Source organism: Halichoerus grypus, chromosome 2 (assembly GCF_964656455.1).
Source record: "Halichoerus grypus chromosome 2, mHalGry1.hap1.1, whole genome shotgun sequence".
Lineage (NCBI taxonomy): Eukaryota > Metazoa > Chordata > Mammalia > Carnivora > Phocidae > Halichoerus > Halichoerus grypus.
The window spans coordinates 155,247,072-155,267,645 of NC_135713.1; the positions used below are offsets into that span (position 1 = coordinate 155,247,072).

General features: G+C 46.9%; 1 protein-coding gene across 4 annotated transcripts in view; it reads left to right on the top strand.

The window, feature by feature from the left end:
* SHISA6 (shisa family member 6) overlaps nt 1-16,853 on the top strand; it is a 270,807-nt gene extending 253,954 nt beyond the window's left edge. For 2 of the 4 annotated variants that reach the window (XM_036105274.2, XM_078066437.1), the window contains 3 exons: nt 11,028-11,084; nt 14,814-14,966; nt 16,291-16,853. In XM_036105274.2, coding sequence (XP_035961167.2) covers nt 11,028-11,084; nt 14,814-14,966; nt 16,291-16,841 — 761 coding nt within the window. In that variant the 3' untranslated portion in view covers nt 16,842-16,853. The remainder of the gene's footprint in view (nt 1-11,027; nt 11,085-14,813; nt 14,967-16,290) is intronic. The other 2 variants (XM_078066436.1, XM_078066438.1) reach the window with 1 other exon arrangement.
* Nucleotides 16,854-20,574: the final 3,721 nt, after the last annotated feature.

Consider the following 20,574-nt stretch of genomic DNA (forward strand, 5'->3'; position numbering starts at 1 on the left):
GCTAACCTTTATGGATTGCTTTGTGGGGCTACCTTGCTCAGTGGATGTTAGTTGGCTTTGGTAAATGGGGAGTCCTGGAAAGAGAAAGGAATGGAGGAGAGTGATGAGGGGGTACCTATTTCCTACCTTACCTCCCAGTCCATTCACGGGGCCCTGGCTGTAGCCCTCAACCAAAGCTCAGGGAGCCCAGTCCAAACAGCTCCCTCCTGCTTTGCGTTCCAGAAGCCACTTCCTTCTTTCACTACTCAGACCCAGTTTGAATAAAACCCCCCACTCTTACTTGCCCCAAGGCACTGTGCTATTCCTTATGGGTTCCCTACATTCTACTCACATCTTTGCAAATGGTCCCTTATTAAAGTCCCCCTAAAATACCCAACTGGATGTGTATCTGTTTCCTGTCAGCACCCTAATTGTGTTAGGTGAAAAAAAAATTCTCTAGGTCAAGTAACTAATAAGGTGGATGATTTAGGACTAGACTTCTCATCTCCCTTTAACACACCCGGTGAATATCCAAGAGGAAAGATGAGGTATGTAGACTCCAAAGCTTCTTTGATCCAGAACCACTCTTCATTCTCTCCCCACCCTCAGAATGCAGAGTATGTATTTCAGGGAAGCCAGATATACACTGACAGCCAAGTGCAGCTAGCAAAGAGGGGCAGAGCCACCAGTAAATGCACAGCTCCTGGGAACCTCTGCTGGAGAACACGAGAGACTTTTTAAATAACCCACAAGCTTTCAGATAATGATGGGTTGTGAAAAAAATACAACCTAAGACCTACCTTTTTCTTTGCCACCAATTTCGTGATGTTGGGCAGGTCACTTCACTTCTCTGGGCCTCTTTTTTTCACCTGCAAAATGAAGTAGCCAAACTTGACCAGTAGATTTTATACTTATAAACACTACAACTGTTTCTTCAAATGAAATCTTAGGTAGAAGACCAATATGGGAGACAGATGGAAACCAAGCTGCTCTGAGTGGGGCAAGGGTTGGGGGTAGAGGAGTGGAGGTGGGTGGGCAGGGCTAAAACACTGCCCACTAGACTCTATTTTTTTTTTTTTTTTAAGATTTTATTTATGTGAGAGAGAGTGTGAGAGAGAGCACAAGCAGGGGGAGGGGCAGAGGGAGAGGGAGAAGCAGACTCCCCACTGAGCAAGGAGTCCAATGCAGGGCTCAGTCCCAGGACCCTGGGATCATGACCCGAGCCGAAGGCAGACACATAACTGACTGAGCCACCCAGGTGCCCCTACACTCTATTCTTAAGTAGGAGCCCTTGAGGTACCTCCAAGGAATCCATAAGATTTCCTGGAGCCAGTTTCAGAAACACTGTTCTAGAGGTACTCCTGAGCGCCTGCTCTGATGTGAGCACAAGATGGTCTTCACATGGGATCATCATTGCCCCCTCCCCCACCCAGAGGAGGTGGAGAGCCATTGAACTTGCACTTAAGGCAAGGCTGGGGAAAAGCCCCTTGTGGAATCTTCCTCTTTATTTCTGAAAATATCTCCATTTATAGCAACAAGTAATTCCCTTTACCTCAGGGTAAAGGAACTTTGGAAACCATCAGGTGCTCCTAGGAAGTGTCTTCTGTACCAAATGACTTCTCCCAGCAAATAGTCTATTAAAGTGTGTGAATGTGTATGAGATCTGGACACAGGTCTCATTATCCCTGGATACATAATGTTTGGCCCAAAATGTACTGGGGATTTTACTGATACCGAAAGGCTTAAAAGCACCTTTAAGCTCCCCAGAGACTAAGGACCCAGTCCGACTCTCCTTTCTTCCTGATCTCTGCCCTGCGTCTCTTTGGCTGAGCACTGAGGTCTCCAGGCTACTTGGGAGACTCCACCAGCCTGGTTGAGAAACAGGGAGCTGGGGAGGGTGTGCCAAGCACCTGGGTGAAGCTGGCCGGGGCCCAGTGAGACCATGAGCAAATCCTGTCCCCATAAAGCAACTACAAATCTGGACAGAATTGATAAAAACAGCCACTTCAGTCCCCTGGACAATTAACCAAAAAGCTTACAACATCTGAGAAGCATTTATGCTTGAAAAACTGCTGAACTTAAGGTAGGAGTGGAGAGTTTATGACAGTCTTGGGGCTTCTCCCAGCTTCCCCCCAGATCAGTCAGCACAGAGGTTCTGCCAAGATGGGGCCAGCTGTGAGTACTGGCAGCTGTGCGAGTCAGAAGGGACTCACCGGATTTGGGATGTTAGGTGACACCCCTGCCCTCTCACCGCATATGGAAAAGAACCAATACAATTAACGGCTGACTTCTCATCTACAGTAAGGGAGGCCAGAGACAGATGGGAAGCCCCATTCGAAGTGCTGAAAATACCCATCAGCCAAGAATTCTGTAACAGCAAAATTAACCTTCAAAAGTGAAGGTGGAATGAAGACATTCTCAGGTAAACAAAGACTAAGAAAGTTCTCTGGTAGCAGACCTGACTGACAAGAAATATTAAAGAAACGTCACAGGCTGAAAACAAGTGTACACCTGACAGTAATTCACATTCACCGAAAGAAATGAGAAACACTGGAAATGATCACTGCATGGTTAATGTGAGAAACTCTGTACACACTTTTCTCATTTCCTCTCTTAACTTTTTGAAAAGACATAAAATTGTATATATCAATAATTTTAATACTGATCATTGGGTATAATATATGTATACATGTATAAAGAGGAATGTCAGAAACTCTCACTTTTCCTACCTGAAGTTTGGCAGTTCTTCAAGTACAGGTGCTTCTCAGATTATTGTATGCTTTTTGGTCAATATCCAGAGTATTGGATAGATAGATGATAGGTAGATAAATAGATAGATAGATGATAGATAGATACAATGACAGCATAAGGGAGGGAGGTTCGTTGGAGTAATATTGGAGCAAAGTTTCCATGTGCTACTGGGAGTAAGTTAGTCCTGAAGATTGTAATAAGTGAAGGTGCATATTGTAATCCCTACAGCAATCACTAAGAAAATAACTTTTAAGATATAGTAAAATTGTCAAAGGAATTTAAATGACACCATGTAATAGACAGGCATACCATGCTCATGGATTGAAAGACTCAAAAGAGTAAGCATATCAATTCTCCCAAAATAATATACAGCTTTAACAAAATTCCTATCAATGTCCTCACAAGAGTCTTTGTAGGTATAATCAATATTATTCTAAAATTTATATGGAGTGAAAAAGGAACTAGAGTAGATAAAATAATTGTTAAAAGGAGATATAAGCTGGGAGAGATCAGACTACTCAATTTCAAGAAATATATGGCTACGTTAATCAAGACTTTGTATTCATAGGGAATATAGTCAATGGTATTGTGATAGTGTTGTATGGTGCAGATGGGAGTTACACTTGTGGTGAGCACAGCATAACATATAGACTTGTCAAATCACTATGTTGTACACTGAAAACTAATGTACCATTGTGTGTCAACTATACTTCAATAAAAACAAAAGACTGTTCCTGAAAAACAAAAACAGAAAGATTATTTAGTATTGGCAGAGAAAGGACATGTAGATCAATGGAACAGAATAGAAAACCCAGAAATAGATTCAAACAAATATATCCAACTTTTTTTTAACAAATATGTAAAAGCAACTAGATGGAGGAAAGAGAGCCTTTTCAAGAAATGATGCTAAAGTAATTGGCCATCAGAAAGAAAGAAAGAAAGGAAGGGGGGAAAAAAGCTCTCAACTTAAACCTAAGTCTCATACTTTGTATAAAAATTAACTCAAAATGGGGCGCCTGGGTAGCTCAGTTGATTAAGCGTCAGACTCTTGATTTCAGCTCAGGTCATGATCTCAGGGTCATGAGATCAAGCCCCATGTCAGGCTCTGCTCTGGGCATGAAGCCTGCTTAGGATTCTCTCACTCCATCTCCCTCTGCCCCTCCCTGCCAATTCTCTCTTTAAAAAACAAAACAAACAAACAAACAAAACTTGAAATGGATCATGGACTTAAATGTAAAACATAAAATATCTAGGGAAAAAAAACAGGAGAAAATTAAAAATCTTCAGGACTTAGGGCTTAGAAAAAAGTTTTGGACTTGACACCAAAAGCACAGTCTATAAGATAAAAAATTGATAAATTGGACTTCATCAAAATTAAAACTTTTGTTCCACAAAAGGCTCTGTTAAAAGGATGACAAGACAGGCTACAGTCTGGGAGGAAATATTTACAAACCATATATTCTATAAGTAACTATTATCTAGGATATAAAAAGAACTCTCAACATTTAATAGGAAAAATGCAAACGATCTGATTACAAATGGGCAAAAGTAATTAAGAGACATTTCACTGAAAAAGATATACAGATGAAAAATAAGCCCATGAAAAGATGTTTAACATCATTAGCCATTAGGGAAATGCAAATTATAGCCACAATGAGATATCACTACACAGCTATCATAGCTAACTAAAAATGGCTAAAATAAAAAATAGTGACAACACCAATTGCTCACAAAGATGTGGAGAAACTGGACCACTCATTTGTTGCTAATGGGAATGTAAAACAGCACAGCCACTCTGGAGGACAGTTTGGCAGATTCTTTAAAAGATTAAACATAAACTACCACACAATCCAGCAGTTGTGTTCCTGGGCATTTATCCTAGAAAATTAAGACATGTTGACAAAAACCTGCACGTGAATGTTTATAGTAACTATTCATAATATAACAAAACTGAGAACCCAGATGTCCTTCAGAAGATGAATAGTTAAGCTGTGGTACACCCAGATCATAGAATATTCACTGCAATAAAAAGTAATGAGCTATTGATACACCAACAACCTGGTGGGTCTCCAGTGAATTATGCTTGATGAAAGAATCCAATCCCAAAAGTTACATGCTGTATGATTCTATTTATATAACATTCTTGAAATAACAACAGTGATAGAAATGATGGACAGGTTAATGGTGGCCAGGGTTTAATGAAGGGGTGGGTACAGGAAGGAAGTGGGTGTGGCTATACAAGGGCCACAGGAAGAATCCTCCTAGTAATGGAAATGTTCTGCACCCTGACTGACTCAATGTCAGTATTCTGGTTTTGATACAATCTATGGTTTTGTAAGATGTTACCACTGGGGAAGTTGGCTAAAGGGTATACAAGATATCTGTAGTCTTTCTTCTAGTTGCGTGTGAATCTATAATTATCTCAAAATAAAAATCTTCGTGGTAGAAAATGATACCATGGAGGCAACATTTCTTTTTCTTATAAATCTGTGATTGGGGCAGGGCTCAGTGGGTCTACTTGTTTCAGCTTGGGCAGCTGGAAGGCTGGGGGCTGGAGTCATGTGAAGTCTTCCTCACTCACACATCTGCCGGTTGATGTTGGTTGTGGACAGATATCTTAGCTGGAGCTTCCAGCCCTTACCTGTAGGCTTCGCATGTGGCATGGACTTCCTTACAGCATGGTGGCTGGGATCCAAGGTTGAGTGTGCCTCAAGAGAAACAGGTGAAACCCACATGACCTTTTGCAACCTCGCTGTGGAAGTCAACAGTATTACTTCTGTTGCACTATGCTCACTGTGGCAGTCACCAAAGCCCTACAGTTTCAAGGAGGTGGAGAGGATACTCCCTCTAATGTTGGAGTGGGAATGTTCTGGGAGAACATGTGGGACTAGAACTATAACTGTGGCTGTTTTTATAAAATATAATGTGCCACGGTCTCTAAAGGCTGACCTTCTCTCTTCCGAATCTACAGGACTGCCCCATAGCTACATAGTTTACATGTCGTGGGTCCAACCATGCAGAGAGACCAAACCTCTCTTATAATTCCTCATTTCTGGAAAAGGAGCTCTAACTGGCCCAGGCTGAGTGTGGTATTCACACCTTGTCAAATCAGCCATGACCTAGAGTTTGGCCTATATTAAGGGGAGCAGGGTCATGTCACATACAACTATAGCCACGAGGTGGGGGGCCACAATAGAAGGGAGGACAGTTTGGGGCACCTGGATGTCTCAGTCCATTAAGCGTCCGACTCTTCGTTTTGGCTCAGGTCATGATCTCAGGGTCCTGAGATCGAGCCCTGAGTCAGGCTCTGCACTCAGTGGGGGGTCTGTTTGAGGATTCTCTCTTTCCCTCTTCCTCTGCCCCTCCCCACCACTCGCTCTTGCCCTCTCTCTCTCTAAAATAAATACATAAATTTTTTTTTTTTTTTTTTTTAAAGAAGGGAGGACAGTTTCCTGAGCAGGAGGACTTGCTTCTAGCTATCAAGGCAATCCAGAAAGTGCCAAAGCACATAAGGTAGATTTTCTTTAAAAACTGTGTGCTCTGTCAAGAGACAAGCATAAAACAACATGACACAGAAAGGTTAGATGTAAAAGGATAGGCAAAGTTTATCAGGCAAATGCAAACAAAAGGAAAGCTGGGTTGGCAATATAAATATCAGATCAAGAGGACTTAAAGACAAGAAAAGGCATTAAGTAGGACAGAAAGGGTTATTTAATGTTGATAAAGAGGGCAGCCACAAAAAAGACATAAGTACCATGAGCCTTTTTGTGCTGAATGATGTTGCTAGGGAATACATAAAAGCAATTCCATGACAAATACCAAGAGAAAATGACAGGAACACATAGTGGGAGATCCTAATACACGTCCTTCCATCTCTGACAGAACAAGTAGGCAACGAATGAATTAGGATGGAGGAGAACTGAATGATGTATTTCATGTGTTTGATTGAATAAATATATGCCCATTATGTACCCTCCAAAAAGAAAATATACCTTTTCTCTAAGTACTCATGAAACATTTATAAAAATCGATTGTATAGTAGCCCATAAAGGAAATCTCAATAAATTCCCCAAAGACCATGATACAATGACACAGAAAATTAAGGGCCAAAGCTCAAACCAGCACACCCAAACACTTCAAAATGTAACAACACTCTACTAAAGAACTCTTGGGTCAGAGGGAAAACCAAGGCTGCAATTACAGATCATTTAGGACATTGCAACAATAAGAACATTGACGAGAAGGTGTCAGAGATGAAATCAGAGCTAAAAACCTTATATTATTAACAGAAAAGAGGAAAAGTAAATAGACCAAAGATTTGAGCCCAGAAATGAGAAAACAAAAGCAACCCAAACCAAGGAAAATTAGGAGGGCAGAAATGAACAAGTCCAAAAGCATAAAATAAGATTTGAAGACAAAACAAAGAATACATATGTATAAGGGGTAGTTCTTGGAAAAAGAATAATAAGACGAAAAAATTGCTGATCCAGAAAATTTTAACACAGAAAACTAAGAATAAGAAAAGATTTAGAATTTCATATAGAGAGGGCTTTTTTTTTTTTTTTTTTTTGAGGAATGTTATAGTTTTAAGCTAAAAAAGTTACAAAGTTCCAGTGGATATATTTAGGAAAAATAGAAACTACAAGTTGAATTTAGAGTTGGAAAACTGACTGGATTAATATGTAAAGAAAATGTTGCCAAGTGTGAGAAGCACTGCACATAATGGTTAAGGATGGGGCCTTTCATGCCAGCCTGCCTGGGTTTGCATCCCCAGCTTCACCTGTTGGGCCAATTACTGACCTCTCCAAACCTCAGTTTCCCTAGCTCTAAATTGGTGATTATAACAACATCCATCTCCCAAATTTTTTGTTGTGCAGTCAATGAAATACTAAGTCAGCCCCCTATACGGTACTAACAAAAACTCCCCAAAAGACACTAGACATTATTTATTATTGTATTCCTCCAAACTTCCGAAGAACAGGTATCTCATGTGCTATATTAATAGTTTCAGGGCACACAGAAAATTTGAATGCTATTCACCTAACTCAACAAAATCATTATCTTGATGCACAGGCTTGATATCTTAGCAAAAAAAAGACAAACTTTCTTTATGAATATATATGAATTAAATAAATATATGCAAAGGGTGCCTGGGTGGCACAGTCAGTTAGGTGTCAGACTCCTTGTTTTGGCTCAGGTGGTGATCTCAGGGTGGTGAGATCGAGCCCTGTGTTGGGCTCTGTGCTCAGCAGGGGGTAGTCTGCTTGAGATTCTCTCTCTGTCCCTCCCCCCACTCACTGTCTCACTCTCTCTAAAATAAATAAATAAATATTTTTAAAAATTTATAAATAAAATATATGCAAATAGAATCCAATGTTGTAATGAAATAATACGACACCAAAATCAAATTAAGGGAATTCCCAGGTAGAGATGAATGGCTTAAATTATATAATTTAATGCTTACATTATAGATGTGTACTATAGAGTATTCTATAGAAAGGACTATTGTGAACCCATATAAAATATTTCAAGGAATATTTCAAAATGTGAAAATACATTCAAGATACGTTGTCCATTAAGTATAAAGGAAACAGATTAAAAGTAGTATATTTGAGACGCTTGCATCTGTGGAATCTATGCATATTTATCTGTGCGTGTATATGTACATATGCCTATGAACATTTAGGTTCCTTCTTTTTTCCTTTTCTTTGCTACAAAATTTTATAAATTTTTATGAATTTTAGTTTATTATAGTTTTATAAAAACTATAAAAATGTTGCAATGAATAACCTCACACATTTGTTATTTTGCACAAATGTGAGGATCAAATCATCGTACTTATCTGTATTTTTCTGCATCTTAAGAGCTGAAAGCTGATTCGCACTTGTGCAAAATGACAAATGCAAAAGGTAATTCATTGTAATATTGTGTGTGTGTCTGAATGTAAACATACACATAGTAATTTCCAGGGGGAGAGAAAGAAAAGGAAATATAACAAAGTGTCATCGTGGTTATTTTAAGACAGTTTTAATTTTCTCCTTTATGCTTTAAATTTCTTCCCTTAATTAAATGTTAGCAAAACATTTGAAGTGTGATTCAAACAAAAGGAAAAGCATTGCACTTGTAAACAAGATATCTAAATGCAAGACATTTATCCTGCTTGCAAATGCATCTGTAAAGAAAAATGATAAGGACTACCTCAAAGAAGACATTTAAAGAGGTTTTTTTACAGTTTGGAAATGGGTAGGCCAATAACATATATACAAATCAAAATCGGTCTGAATATTCATTCTCAAAAATGTAGGTGGATGTGTTTAGCACAAAGCACAGAGCACAACTGGTGACCAGGAATTATTAACTGAACTGAATTGATGTCCCTTTCCTCGGTGGCACCTAGACTCTAATATGGAAGATTAAGAGTGTTTCTGTCTAACTGCCACTCACCATCCTTCCACTGGGCTCTTCCATTTTTTACAGCTGTCTCTAATGCTGCCATATTGCCTAAAAACAAATAAACCAAAAAATAACAACAACAGGAGCAATGAAACTGGTTTTCTCCTTGCCTCTGGAGGACAAACAAAAAGGGAAAAAAAAATTATCCTTTATCTCCCTTCCTGGATTCTCTCCTCTTGCTTAAATCCAGGTCCGGTGTAGCATTAATTCAACCTTTGGCAAATGGTTTTTTCCCTGGATATAACTTAATATTCGGTCTTGGGAGGGAAGAATACCATTATGTGAGAAATTCTAGCTTGCTGCCCAAACCCACATCCCCTTTGGATAATGTCCATGACTACTTAAAGAGTCTAGTCTGAACCAAAGGAACGATGTCATGATTCTGTTAGTAGGGGAGTTTTTGTCTAGTAGGAGTACCCAGGATGATTTGTCTTAGAAATGGCCAGGGTCTAGAGCTAAGAGGAATCTGAACAAAAAGATATATTATGGGCCTGGATTTTGGAGGTGGCTATAGGAACAGGATTTGGGGAGAATGAAGGGAGGGAAATGATGGACCATGACTGGGGCTTGCAAGCCCATAGAACATTAGTGCCACGGACAGACAGAAGCTTGACCATGGGACAATAAAATGATGAGAAGGCTCAGCTCACTTTGGGACACAGTGGTTTGGAATAAGGGCAGGAATTTCGAGGGCATGTCTGTAAGCTGTTTAGAATCGAACCCTACAGACCAGACCAGATGGACCTTCAACAAGAGGTGTATTTGAGAACTATCAGTTTGTGCAAGAAGATAGAGCCTTCATGAAGCATCAGTATGTCGGGAGTACAAGAGGTGAAGGGGTCTGGTGAGGAAGCTGAAGAGTGAGCAGCCAGAGGCTAGGATGCGAGGGGCAGAAAAGATGGTTTCAATAGCAAGATGAAAGGAAACAGAAGCAGATCTTCTAGCCCCAAGATGATGGCATGGCTGTAAACCATGGTTTAGAAAAACTAAAGCAAAGACTTCATGCCTCCTTCCCCCCTTGCTTTAGTTGAAATTAGAGGCAAAAATACAATGTTGAATTAAAGTAATAACATAGGGATGAAGTATTCTTTCGTGGCAAAAACCACAGCTGCATTCAGTTTCAGAAGCCCTTAGAATGCCTTGAACTCTGCGCTTTGGCAACTGGGACCCTATTAATTTTGTGACTTGTTCAATCCATGTGGACTTTGCCATTTATAATAAAAAGAAATGCTTTGGAAATGTTGGGCTGTGTCATGTAGAGGCAGGACAGAGCCTAGAACCCAGGACTCCTGATCCCAAGCAGTGGACAGTTCACGTCAGCTTGTCCCATCCGAGGATACACCCAGACACCTGTGTATAAAGAGTCAGGATGAATCAAAGCCCCGTAAAAGTATAAGCACCTTAAGTTAGGGAATCCTCTTCCTGGCTAGCCACACCCTAAAACACCCCTTCCCTCCCAAAAAGGATCTCCTTCCCCTGCCCGGTTCCCCACCCCATGTGTGTATACTTGCCAAATGGCCCTTAGTCTCCATCCATCCTTCTCCTCCACCCACCTCCACCCCAACAAACCTCTGTTGCCGGTCAGCCAGATCCACAGATGTGGGTGGGTCTCCATGGTGACAGCGGACGTCTTGGTGCAGAAGGAGAGAGACACAAACAGCAGAGGAAGGTTCTTTGCGCCTAACACACCGCCTTCTGCCCTCACTTTTCCAGGGCATCAGGCTTCAGAAGGGCATCCTTGGACTCAGAGAAGCACATTAGATGTCAAGAGAGGTGCTATTGTGCGGGAGAAAAAATGGAATGCCTGAACTCGTCTTTAAACATCTCTTTTCTATGATTTCCAGGTGATCATCAGTATAACCATCCGATTTTAAGCAGTGCTGCCCAGACCCCTACACATGGTGAGAGATGGCTGTGAGCGCTCCGTATTCCATCCCCATTCCGAGTGGTTCCATCCTGACTACTGATGCCCATCAGGCATCAGACATATGGTCATGACTCACTGATGCTCAGGAGGTGTAAGGAGCCCACGATGGCTCAGTCCGACCCTTACACCATTGACCCCCTCGTGTCCTGTCTCTGAAACTGGAGAGACCTTCCACCATGAAAGGGAAGGAGTGAGACCCTCTCTTAGCCCATTCTCATGTGCAATCTAGATCACTTCTTGCGGTCATCAATTCCATATGTCCACAGCAAGGAGTGAGCACTCTCCTTGGCCCCAGGCTGCTTGTGGTACCATTTACTAATGGCATGGGACTTGGCATATAAACCCTATCAATCCACCCCAAACCAAGTAAGATTTGCTAACACTCAAAACCAGACTGGGTGACCTGAGCATTAGCCCCTGGGCAGGGGAGGAAGATGAAGGTTGTAGAGCACAGGAGTATGCAGACAGCCCCAGAGGTTTACAAAACCAAGTTTCCTTTTTAACACTTCCTCCTGCCAGGTCGCAACATAACATCTGGAACGGCAGAGAAAAACTATTTTGGGCACCCGCTCAAAACTTGGTAGGACACAAGACAGACATGTAAATTATGAACTATCAGTCATTCCTCTGTCTTTGCTCTGAAGGAGTGAAAACATCATTAAATTTTAGTGAGAGAGAAACTCAAAACAAAGATAAAATCTGCAGCTCGCTTGGCAGAGAGACCTACCACCCTCCTGTGAGATTATGCTCTGCGTCAGCCCTGAGGCGTTGAGCATTATAATTAGGAGGCTAGAACTGGACTATTTTGATGTCCCCCTCTAGGGCTAGGCTCCTGGTGGAAATGCGTGATGAAAGCAATAGTTTAATAAGCTGTTTCAGGTTGTGGGGTCTAGGAAAAAACCAGAACTGGAAGACATTAGAGAGATCAGTTAAGAGCAAGTCCCAGGGGCGATGTGGACAGTGGGAAAAGACAGAAGGGTTCAGATAGGAAACACGATGGAGAAGGAATCGAGAAAACTTACTCACTGAATTTGGCTGACAAGAGTCAACTGTGAGTAAAACGGTGAGCTATGCTCAACTAGAAGAGTGGGGGTTTTTAGTAATGCAATCTGGAGAGGCAAGAAAGCAGCCTGTGTGTAGGGGAGATGAAGCTGTTGATGGCGAATTTGGATCTGGACATCTGAAGCTGGAGAGAACCATAGGATGGTCAAGAAAAATGATTCAGCAGGCAGCTAGAAATGCAGAGATGCAGTCTGCAGGCAGGTTACAGCTGAATATGTCAGTTATGCTTTGGAAGCAGGAACAGACGGCCTGGGAGTGGGGGCAGCCTGTGCAGAGAAGACTGAATGAGAAAAGCAGAAGGCAGAAGCAGAGAGCCTGGGGGATGCCCATGGTGATGACACAGCTGTAGGAAGAGGAGCCAGAAAAGGCAAGCGAGGAGTGCTCCACTCACTCCTGAACATTCTGGAAGGATAAGTAGGAACTGGTTTTCTCCAGAAGGAGCCAACACAAGCATAGCCTCCTGAGGACAGAAGGAGGAGCCATTCTTCCCTGCTCCTCTCCCGGTCTTTTCTTTTTCCACCTGGTAGAAGGGGGCAAGGGTAGGTAGATCTGGTCCTTGCCCTTGAGCAGCTCACAGCCTGGTGGGAGCAGGGTTTTCTCTGCATTTCTTCCTTGGAGGCTACACTTTCCCCCAGGAGCTGGCAGACTGGCTATCAAAGGGGAAGATGGCCTGTGTCAACTTGATTAACCAAAGAGCATTAGTTGGATCCTGATCTGGGGCCAAACACTATGAAGGCATCAAATTGGAAAGCAAGATTTCTGCTGTCAAGGACATTGCCATCTTTGGTGATCAACAAGACCAGCTCAAGTCAACTGATCAGAGATCACATAGACAACTAAACTGGGTGGGATTGCCTGGAAAAGCAATAGGGGCTTGAAGACCAGATATCACTGTGGGCTGAAAAGATGTGACATCGCCATAGCAAGGAGTCTTGAGCAAAGAGAGAATTTGGACAGAGGATGAGTAAGGAAGGGCATTGCAATAGGAAAGAGAGCATAAGCAAGGGGGCAGGGGTAATCATGGCGGAGACAGAAGACAAAGAAGAGCTGGCCTTAGCTCAGCAGCGTGAGTTGGAGAACAGCGGGGCTGATGGGAAGAGCATCCAGAAATGTTGCATTTGGAAGTGGATGAGCTGAGCTATGCCCTCAGTGGGAGTATGATGCCAAGAGGCAGAGGGAAGTTTATTCTTCTCCAGCATCACCGAAAGTGAAGAAAGGAGAGCTAGGGGACCAGTGGCTGTTACCCAGCTCTGGATAGCAGTGCTCCCAGCTTCCTGCCCACTCCACTTCCTGGCATCCATCCCGATCCATACCAGGGAGGCTCTTTCTGCACAGCACGTTCTGATCTCTCGGGGATGTAGAGCATCCCTCACCCCCTCACATATGTACTGAGCTGGCAAGAACACCAGCTCATTGGCTGGGCTCCCCTGGCTCCATCCCCAGTGTTTGGGGGGACCAGTGAAGCCAGGAAGAATAGAGAAGCTGGGAGTTCCCTGGAGTGAGGCTGCCCTTGGACCAAGCCTAGCAGGTGCTCCTCTTTGCCCCCCACTTCACAGAATTCCTGACTTCCATAGTTCGGCACTCTCTTTGCCAAGAGGCAGGGGGAAGCCAAAGCCTGGCCCTTCTTGGGGGTCCCAAACCATAGAGGATAGAGGGACAATGACAGAGCCACCTGCCTACCTCATTTTGGGGAATGGTACCACTGTTGACTTCCTGCTGAGGCACAGCAAGTCCGTCAAGCACCAAGGCATGCTTGCTTCCTTCCTTCACAACCACTCCCTCACCCATACCTGCATCTTCTCTCTCCCCCCAACCACAGAGCCCAGCTCAGCTCATTCACCTCATTAGTCATCCACCTCATCGCCTGCTCATCTTCTCTTCCATTCCTCCTCCCGTTCCCTGCCCCCTCTCCGGTCTAGCATTGAACACACTTCCTTCTGTCTCTTCAGAGTTTGGAATCTCAAGGCTCTGTCTCAAGGGAAGGAGGGAGGAAAGGGGAATGATGTGCTAAGCATTTTGCCTACATTCTTTCCTCCAATGGCTCAGAGATAGCCAAGGGGGCCTTAGGTGAGGTACTAGAGGAGGAGGAAATAGCTTTGTAGCTCACAGTGGCCTGTTGGGTGCAGGGCTTGGGGAGGCCCAAGGCAGAAGGGGTGATGTGAGGGATGGAATGACATCATGGACCGTGTGGGATAGAGTCTTGGTGGAGTTGGGGTCCTGGACCCAGTTCCATGGATATGTGGACAAGACCAGTCACTCCACCTCTTTCAAATTCAGATTTTTCTGAGCCTGAGAGCTATGAGGGAAAGGACAGAACTTTCACACCAAAGTAGACAATTTTATGACCCCCCCCCCAGCTCTATCAGGCTTATGTTTTCATCAGACATACATGGGGAGAAGGAGTTTGCCATTCAAGTAAGGGCAAGCCACCAGCATGGCCACTGACAGCTAAAGCAAAACCTGCCCCCAGGGTTGTAGACAACTGGAACTGGGCATGAGGGAAACTGAGTCACCAGCAACCCGTGTCCTAGCACAGGGGACCAGGAAAGCAGGATGAGGAGTGAGAGACAGAACCTGGACCCTCCCCTCCTCCCTGCCCTCTGTCCTCCCTAATGCCATGCACCCCTCCCTTCTTTTGCAGAGAAGCCACGGATGAACAACATCCTGACATCGGCCACCGAGCCCTATGACCTCTCCTTCTCCCGCTCCTTCCAGAACTTGGCCCACCTGCCCCCATCCTATGAGTCTGCAGTGAAGACCCACCCTAGCAAGTACTCATCCTTGAAGAGGCTAAGTAAGTGGGTTTTCTCGGGCTTGGGGTCTGCCCCTGCAACCTCTGTGACATCCTCCTGTGTTTGTCTCTCTTGCCCTACACCTGAGGGGACAGGTGTGGAGTTCCAAGAATAAAGAGTGAGGCCATGTGAGTCTAAGTCTGGACATGGGTGGGCTGAAGACCCATTAAGACCCTTTACAATGCCAAGAAGGTACACAGCAGGAGAGCTCTTCTTTCCTAGCTTCTGCCCCTTGGACCTTCTGCCTCCATGTCCCCATGGGGCTATTTTCATGACCACCCAACTGCGGGGCTGAGCCTTTGCTTGACACTACGGGGTAACCTACCCTGATGAAATTCATCCTGTGGGTCTACCTACATCAGCCACCTCCAAGGTAGAATGGTGAACTTCTATGGCTAGAAGTGGGGATCCCTAATGATCCGAGGAATCTGATGAATGGCGGGGAAGAGGGAGGAAGGATCTACCCATCCGGGACCCTCTGGGCAAACAGTGGAACAGTCAGCGTTCCCACATTCTGCAGAGATTTGGAAAACCCTAGGAAGCCTCATTCCTGAAATTTGGGGTAAAGCAGGCTTATGTGTGTCCTGCGTAAGTTCAAGGGTATAGCAGTCCCTGTGAGCACGGGAGGGCCTCCTGGATGGAGAGAAGGGTGGAGCATTGAATGAGGTGCACATAGAGGATGGTCCTGGCCTGCTCATGTTGTGAGCACAGTCGAAGTAGGTGTCGGCTTGATTCTGTGCACATGTGGGGCTGGAGGCCCGTGTGTTGGCTTCCTAGACGCTGGCTGTTACTCAGAGAAGGTGTTACTATGTTCCTAAGTTACCAGCTAAGCATGTTCACGAGTGCCTCCTGGTTGGAGCATCTTACTTCCCTATAGCAACCCAGCTTCCTTGGAGAGAGGCTCTGAACCTCATCAGAAGGCCACCAACTGCTTCCTTGAGTGTTTCAGCCAGAGCCGTCCTGTTTCCAGACCGTAGTGTGGTCGAAACAGCACCAGAGCAGGATCTCAGGGGCTTGGCCGTGCCAGCAACTCTGCCCCGAGCTCCCGGGGGACCTTCATGTACCCCTGGATACTCAGGGGGGTCCTGGACCAGGGGCATCAGCATTGCCTGGGAGCCAGTGAGAGAGACTCCCAGGTCCACCCTGGGCCAGGAGGTCTGAATCAGAATCTGCATTTCACAAGCCCCCCGACTGCGTTTGCACATTCAGTGGAGAAGCTCTCCTCCACCTGTCTGGGCTGTGGGGTCCTGGTTCAGCCCTGGCTGCCCTGTCAGTGTCACCCCAGCTGACTTCTCTCCCTCTCTCTCCCTCCCCCTCTCCCCCCAGCTGACAAAGAGGCTGACGAGTATTACATGAGGAGGCGGCACCTGCCGGACCTGGCTGCCCGCGGCACCCTCCCCCTCAACGTCATCCAGATGTCCCAACAGAAGCCCTTACCTCGAGAGCGACCCCGCCGGCCCATCCGGGCCATGTCCCAGGACAGGGTTCTGTCCCCGGAGCGGGGCCTGCCCGACGACTTCGGCTTGCCCTACGACCGCATCCTGTCCGACGAGCAGCTGCTGTCCACCGAGCGCCTGCACTCCCAGGACCCGCTGCTGTCCCCGGAGCGGACGGCCTTCCCTGAGCAGTCCCTGTCGCGGGCCATCTCGCACACGGACGTCTTTGTGTCCACGCCCGTGCTGGACCGGTACCGCATGACCAAGATGCACTCCCATCCCAGTGCCTCCAGTAACTCCTATGCCACTCTGGGCAAGAGCCAGACGGCCGCCAAGCGTCAGGCCTTCGCCACCCGCAGGCACAACACGGTGGAACAGCTGCACTATATCCCCGGTCACCACACCTGCTACACAGCCAGCAAGACGGAAGTGACCGTGTGACTGGCGGGGCGGGGCGGGGCCGCCAGGCGGGGCGGGGCGGGGCGGGGCGGGGCGCAGAGCCTGCCTCTGGCCCTGGGCGGCTCCCCTCCCTCGTCCCCCTTTTGGACGTGGGGGTGGGCCTCCTCTGCCCAGAAAGCCATACCCCCGGGGGGAGGGGGCGGGTGGGGGACACAGCCCGGTGGCCTGGCTCAGCACACTCAGACCTGGGATCTAGAGCGATCTCTCTCACTCTTCCAAGAAGCATCGAGGGGAGCGAGGAGAGGTGCTAGGCCCCAGTCCCACCCCACCCCTGCCCCCAACCCCCACCACCACTAACTCCCTTTCAGCCCCATGTCCCTCTCCCCCCTCCAGGGGGCTCAGCGTTGGGTTCTGTCGGCCAAGAGACCCTGGCCTGACCTTGGTTCGAAGCCGCCTGGCTTTGGACTGGCCAGCAGGTGCAGTCAATGGGCTGACCCAATAGGCTACTTGGTCTCGTTCATTTACCTACAACCGCGTCACAGAAATCTTCTAGTGCCTACAAACTGCCTGCTCGCTCTCTCGGAGCCAGGGAGCTGCTGTGTCCATAAGCACAATAACGTTCTCTTCTGCCTGCTGGAACGCTCTGGTCCCCACTGAGTGGCCCTTCCTTCGTTGACCCCCTCGGGGCACCCCCTGCCCTGTGCCCCTCCCCCAAGGCCCGGGAGATGGAGAGGGGTTTCCTTTCTTCAGCTGCCTCCCCAATGTTGGGAACCCCCCAGTTCTAGCTGGCTGCCCCCCCCCGCAGGCCCCCCAGGACCCCCTCCTCTAGCCTAGCTGTTTGACCCCTGAGCTCTCTGGGGCTTTGCTCCAGTCCTCCCAGAGGAGAGTCACAATGGGGTGAAGGGACTTTGGGGGTGCCTTCCCCAGCACCTATTTCCACACTTCCTCCAGGCCTCTAGGTCTGAACTATGACCCGACACTTAGGCCTGCTTTCCCCTCCTTTGCTCTGCTCCCCAGAGGCCTCTGCCCATGGCCAGAGAGTGGAGGGTGGGGGGGCACTGTGATGCCCTGGGCCTCAGGGGCTTGCCATTCCCATCACCCCAGGCTCTGCCTGTCTCCCACTGTGCAGGTCAGGCAGGCAGAGGCAGAGGCCTCTAGAGAGGGTGGCTCAGCCCCCAGCCAAGGAGGACCCCAGGTGGTGGTCCTGCGCCTTGCCCACCCCTCTCTCCCCACCACTGCCCACCTGCTTGGCCCCTTCTCTGTTCAGTGCTCACTCTCTCTGCCTCCTCCCCCTGTAGTTCCATTACCTAGACCAGTGCCTCCTCTGGATCAAAGCAACAGAGACCCATTAGCAAACACAGAAAATGGTACTCCAGGCTATGGGTCTGGGGGTTAACTGGGCAGCTCCCCACCGCTCCCCTGCAGGGGGGCACTCGGGCACCAGGCAGATCCAAGCCTTCAGCTCTGTTGGGGGACCACCCTTGCCAGCCCTACTCAGCCCCTTCTCTGCCTCCAACGTGGGCAGTAGGCAGGGTGTAACAGCCCCCTGGAGAGTGAACAGTGAACTAAGCAGCATCCACCTCCCCAAGACCAGAGCCTGGGGGGAGAAAAGGGGCTCCCCCATTCTCAGGGCCAGGGCATTTCCTTGGGCTGGGGCTAGGGGAATCAGCCCCAGACTGTTGGGTAAAGGTATGACACGAGAAAATGTGACTCTCACCACACTCCGACTCCAAAAGCAATGACCTTAAACTGGGAATTTAGGTTCTCCCAGTTCTGCATACAACATGTATGGTCCTTTAACAAGGGGACCAGGCAGAGGGAACGCCCCAGTGTCAGCCCTGGGAATTTTTAATCTCACCAAGTCTACAATCCATAGAAAACTCAGTCGACTGAGTCCTCTTACTTATCTCAAGAATTCCAAAGCTCTTGTCTCCCCCTCAAGGCTCATCACGAGGGTGTTAAGGCTGGGGGTGATGAACACAGCTCTCAGCTTCCACGTTGGGATGGCATCACTGGGACTGTGAAGCTGTGAGGACAGGGATCACTCTCTGCTTTCCTCCCCTACAAACACATAAACCTTCTCAAGGGCTGGTCCCCAAGGGTTTATGAGAGTTTGTTCCAGAAGGTAAGGCTAAGAGGGTTGGGGTGGAGGAAACCAATCTAAACAGAGCAGTTGACCACTCCCAGAAACAAAGGTGTGTCTCTCATAGCTGGTTCCCCTCCAAACCCACTGCCCTCTAATCCAGCCTCCCCTCAAAGGTTGCCTGCTGGTACAGAGGGGAAAGGGTGAAAATCCCCTCCCTGGGTGTCTGCACACACATACACCCCGAACCAGAAACCTGATCTCATCTCAGTCGGAAGCATCTTCTCGGCACCAAATTCTCCAGGCGTCAGGATGATGCTTCTCTCCTGCCCTGTCTGTCTGTCTGTCTGTCTCAGGGGTTGTCTGATAGGTTGATTCCAAAGCATTTCTCATTTCAGCCTTATTGTTGTCTGGTTTAAAACCTCTGGTGTCAGTCAGATCAGAAAATTCTACCTAAGGCTAAAATGCTGACTTCGGTTAAATGATTCTTCTGCTTCATCCTTGGGGAAGGAAAGAAGGAAGGAAGAAAGAAAGGAAGGAAGGAAAAAATTGAAGTCTACAGACTTGCTCTAATTCAGTCCTTCATTTCAAAATCCATAAAATTATCTTTCGACTGGGATACAGAAATATCTCATTTATTCCGTCGTCCCACCCACATTGGGAGAACAAGCAAAGCCACACAACCAGATGAGTTCACATAGCAGAGAAGAGAAGGCTCTGGGCAGGAACCCAGACATCATGACTCCCAGCCCCATCAGGCTGGTGGCCACTAGCACACATAGGAAGGCCATCCCATCCCCGCAATGAAAGCTCTCCTTTCCCTGAAAGGGCAGCCCAAAGCCCTGAACTTCCCTCTGCTTGTTTTGTTCTTTGTGGGTGTCTCCATTGCCCTGGTGGGAATGGACAGGGCTCTACACAGGTCCTCTCCTGCCCTGAAGGATCTCACGGGTCTCCTCGATTTTTGATGGCAGTGAAGCTCTCCCAATCCCTACAGCCCTCCCTTTCTCGCTTCTTCCAGTTAACTCTTGGCTCCATAAGTTCGTAAGTCACAAAGGCTTTCCCAAGAATTCCTTTATCCCCCTAACTGGCGTTCCACCCTCAGGGCTCCCCAGCATCTTGGGTGATGGGTCTGCCTTCTAGAAAGCTCCAGACATTCCCTTAACTCAAACTTCTCCTCCCCTCTTTCTACTCTCACACCCAGAAACTCCTATTTTAACCTTGGTCTTCTATGCCGCTCCAGTCTTTCCTTCCTCTCATCTCCCTTGCTCTGCCCTCTTCCCCCACGTACCTTCCTCCATCCCTAATTTGTAGTTAGTTCTAAAACTTAGAGCCCTCAGTGAAAACAGGCAAAGAAGATGTTCTTCAAGACTTCTGCTTGCCTCCTTGGTTTATCCTTGACTTCTCCTGTTCCTACAAGATGATGCTCCAGGCCATGCAGCCAAGAGCGCTACTCCTCTGATCTTTGGGAGGTTAGGGAGAGAACTGGCCTGTCAGAGACATCACGGTTGGAAGGTTGGCTTTGGTTCCTACAGCTGGCAAGTCCCCTGAAGCTCCTGCCCAGCCTGCCATGAACCCAAAGGCTCTTGCTCTGGCCAAAGATTCATATCCTTGGTGGCTCTCGGCCACTGTGCCACCTTGCTTACGCCCATCCTGCTCGTGTGTGTCACAGGTTCCCCCTTTGTCTCAAAAGAT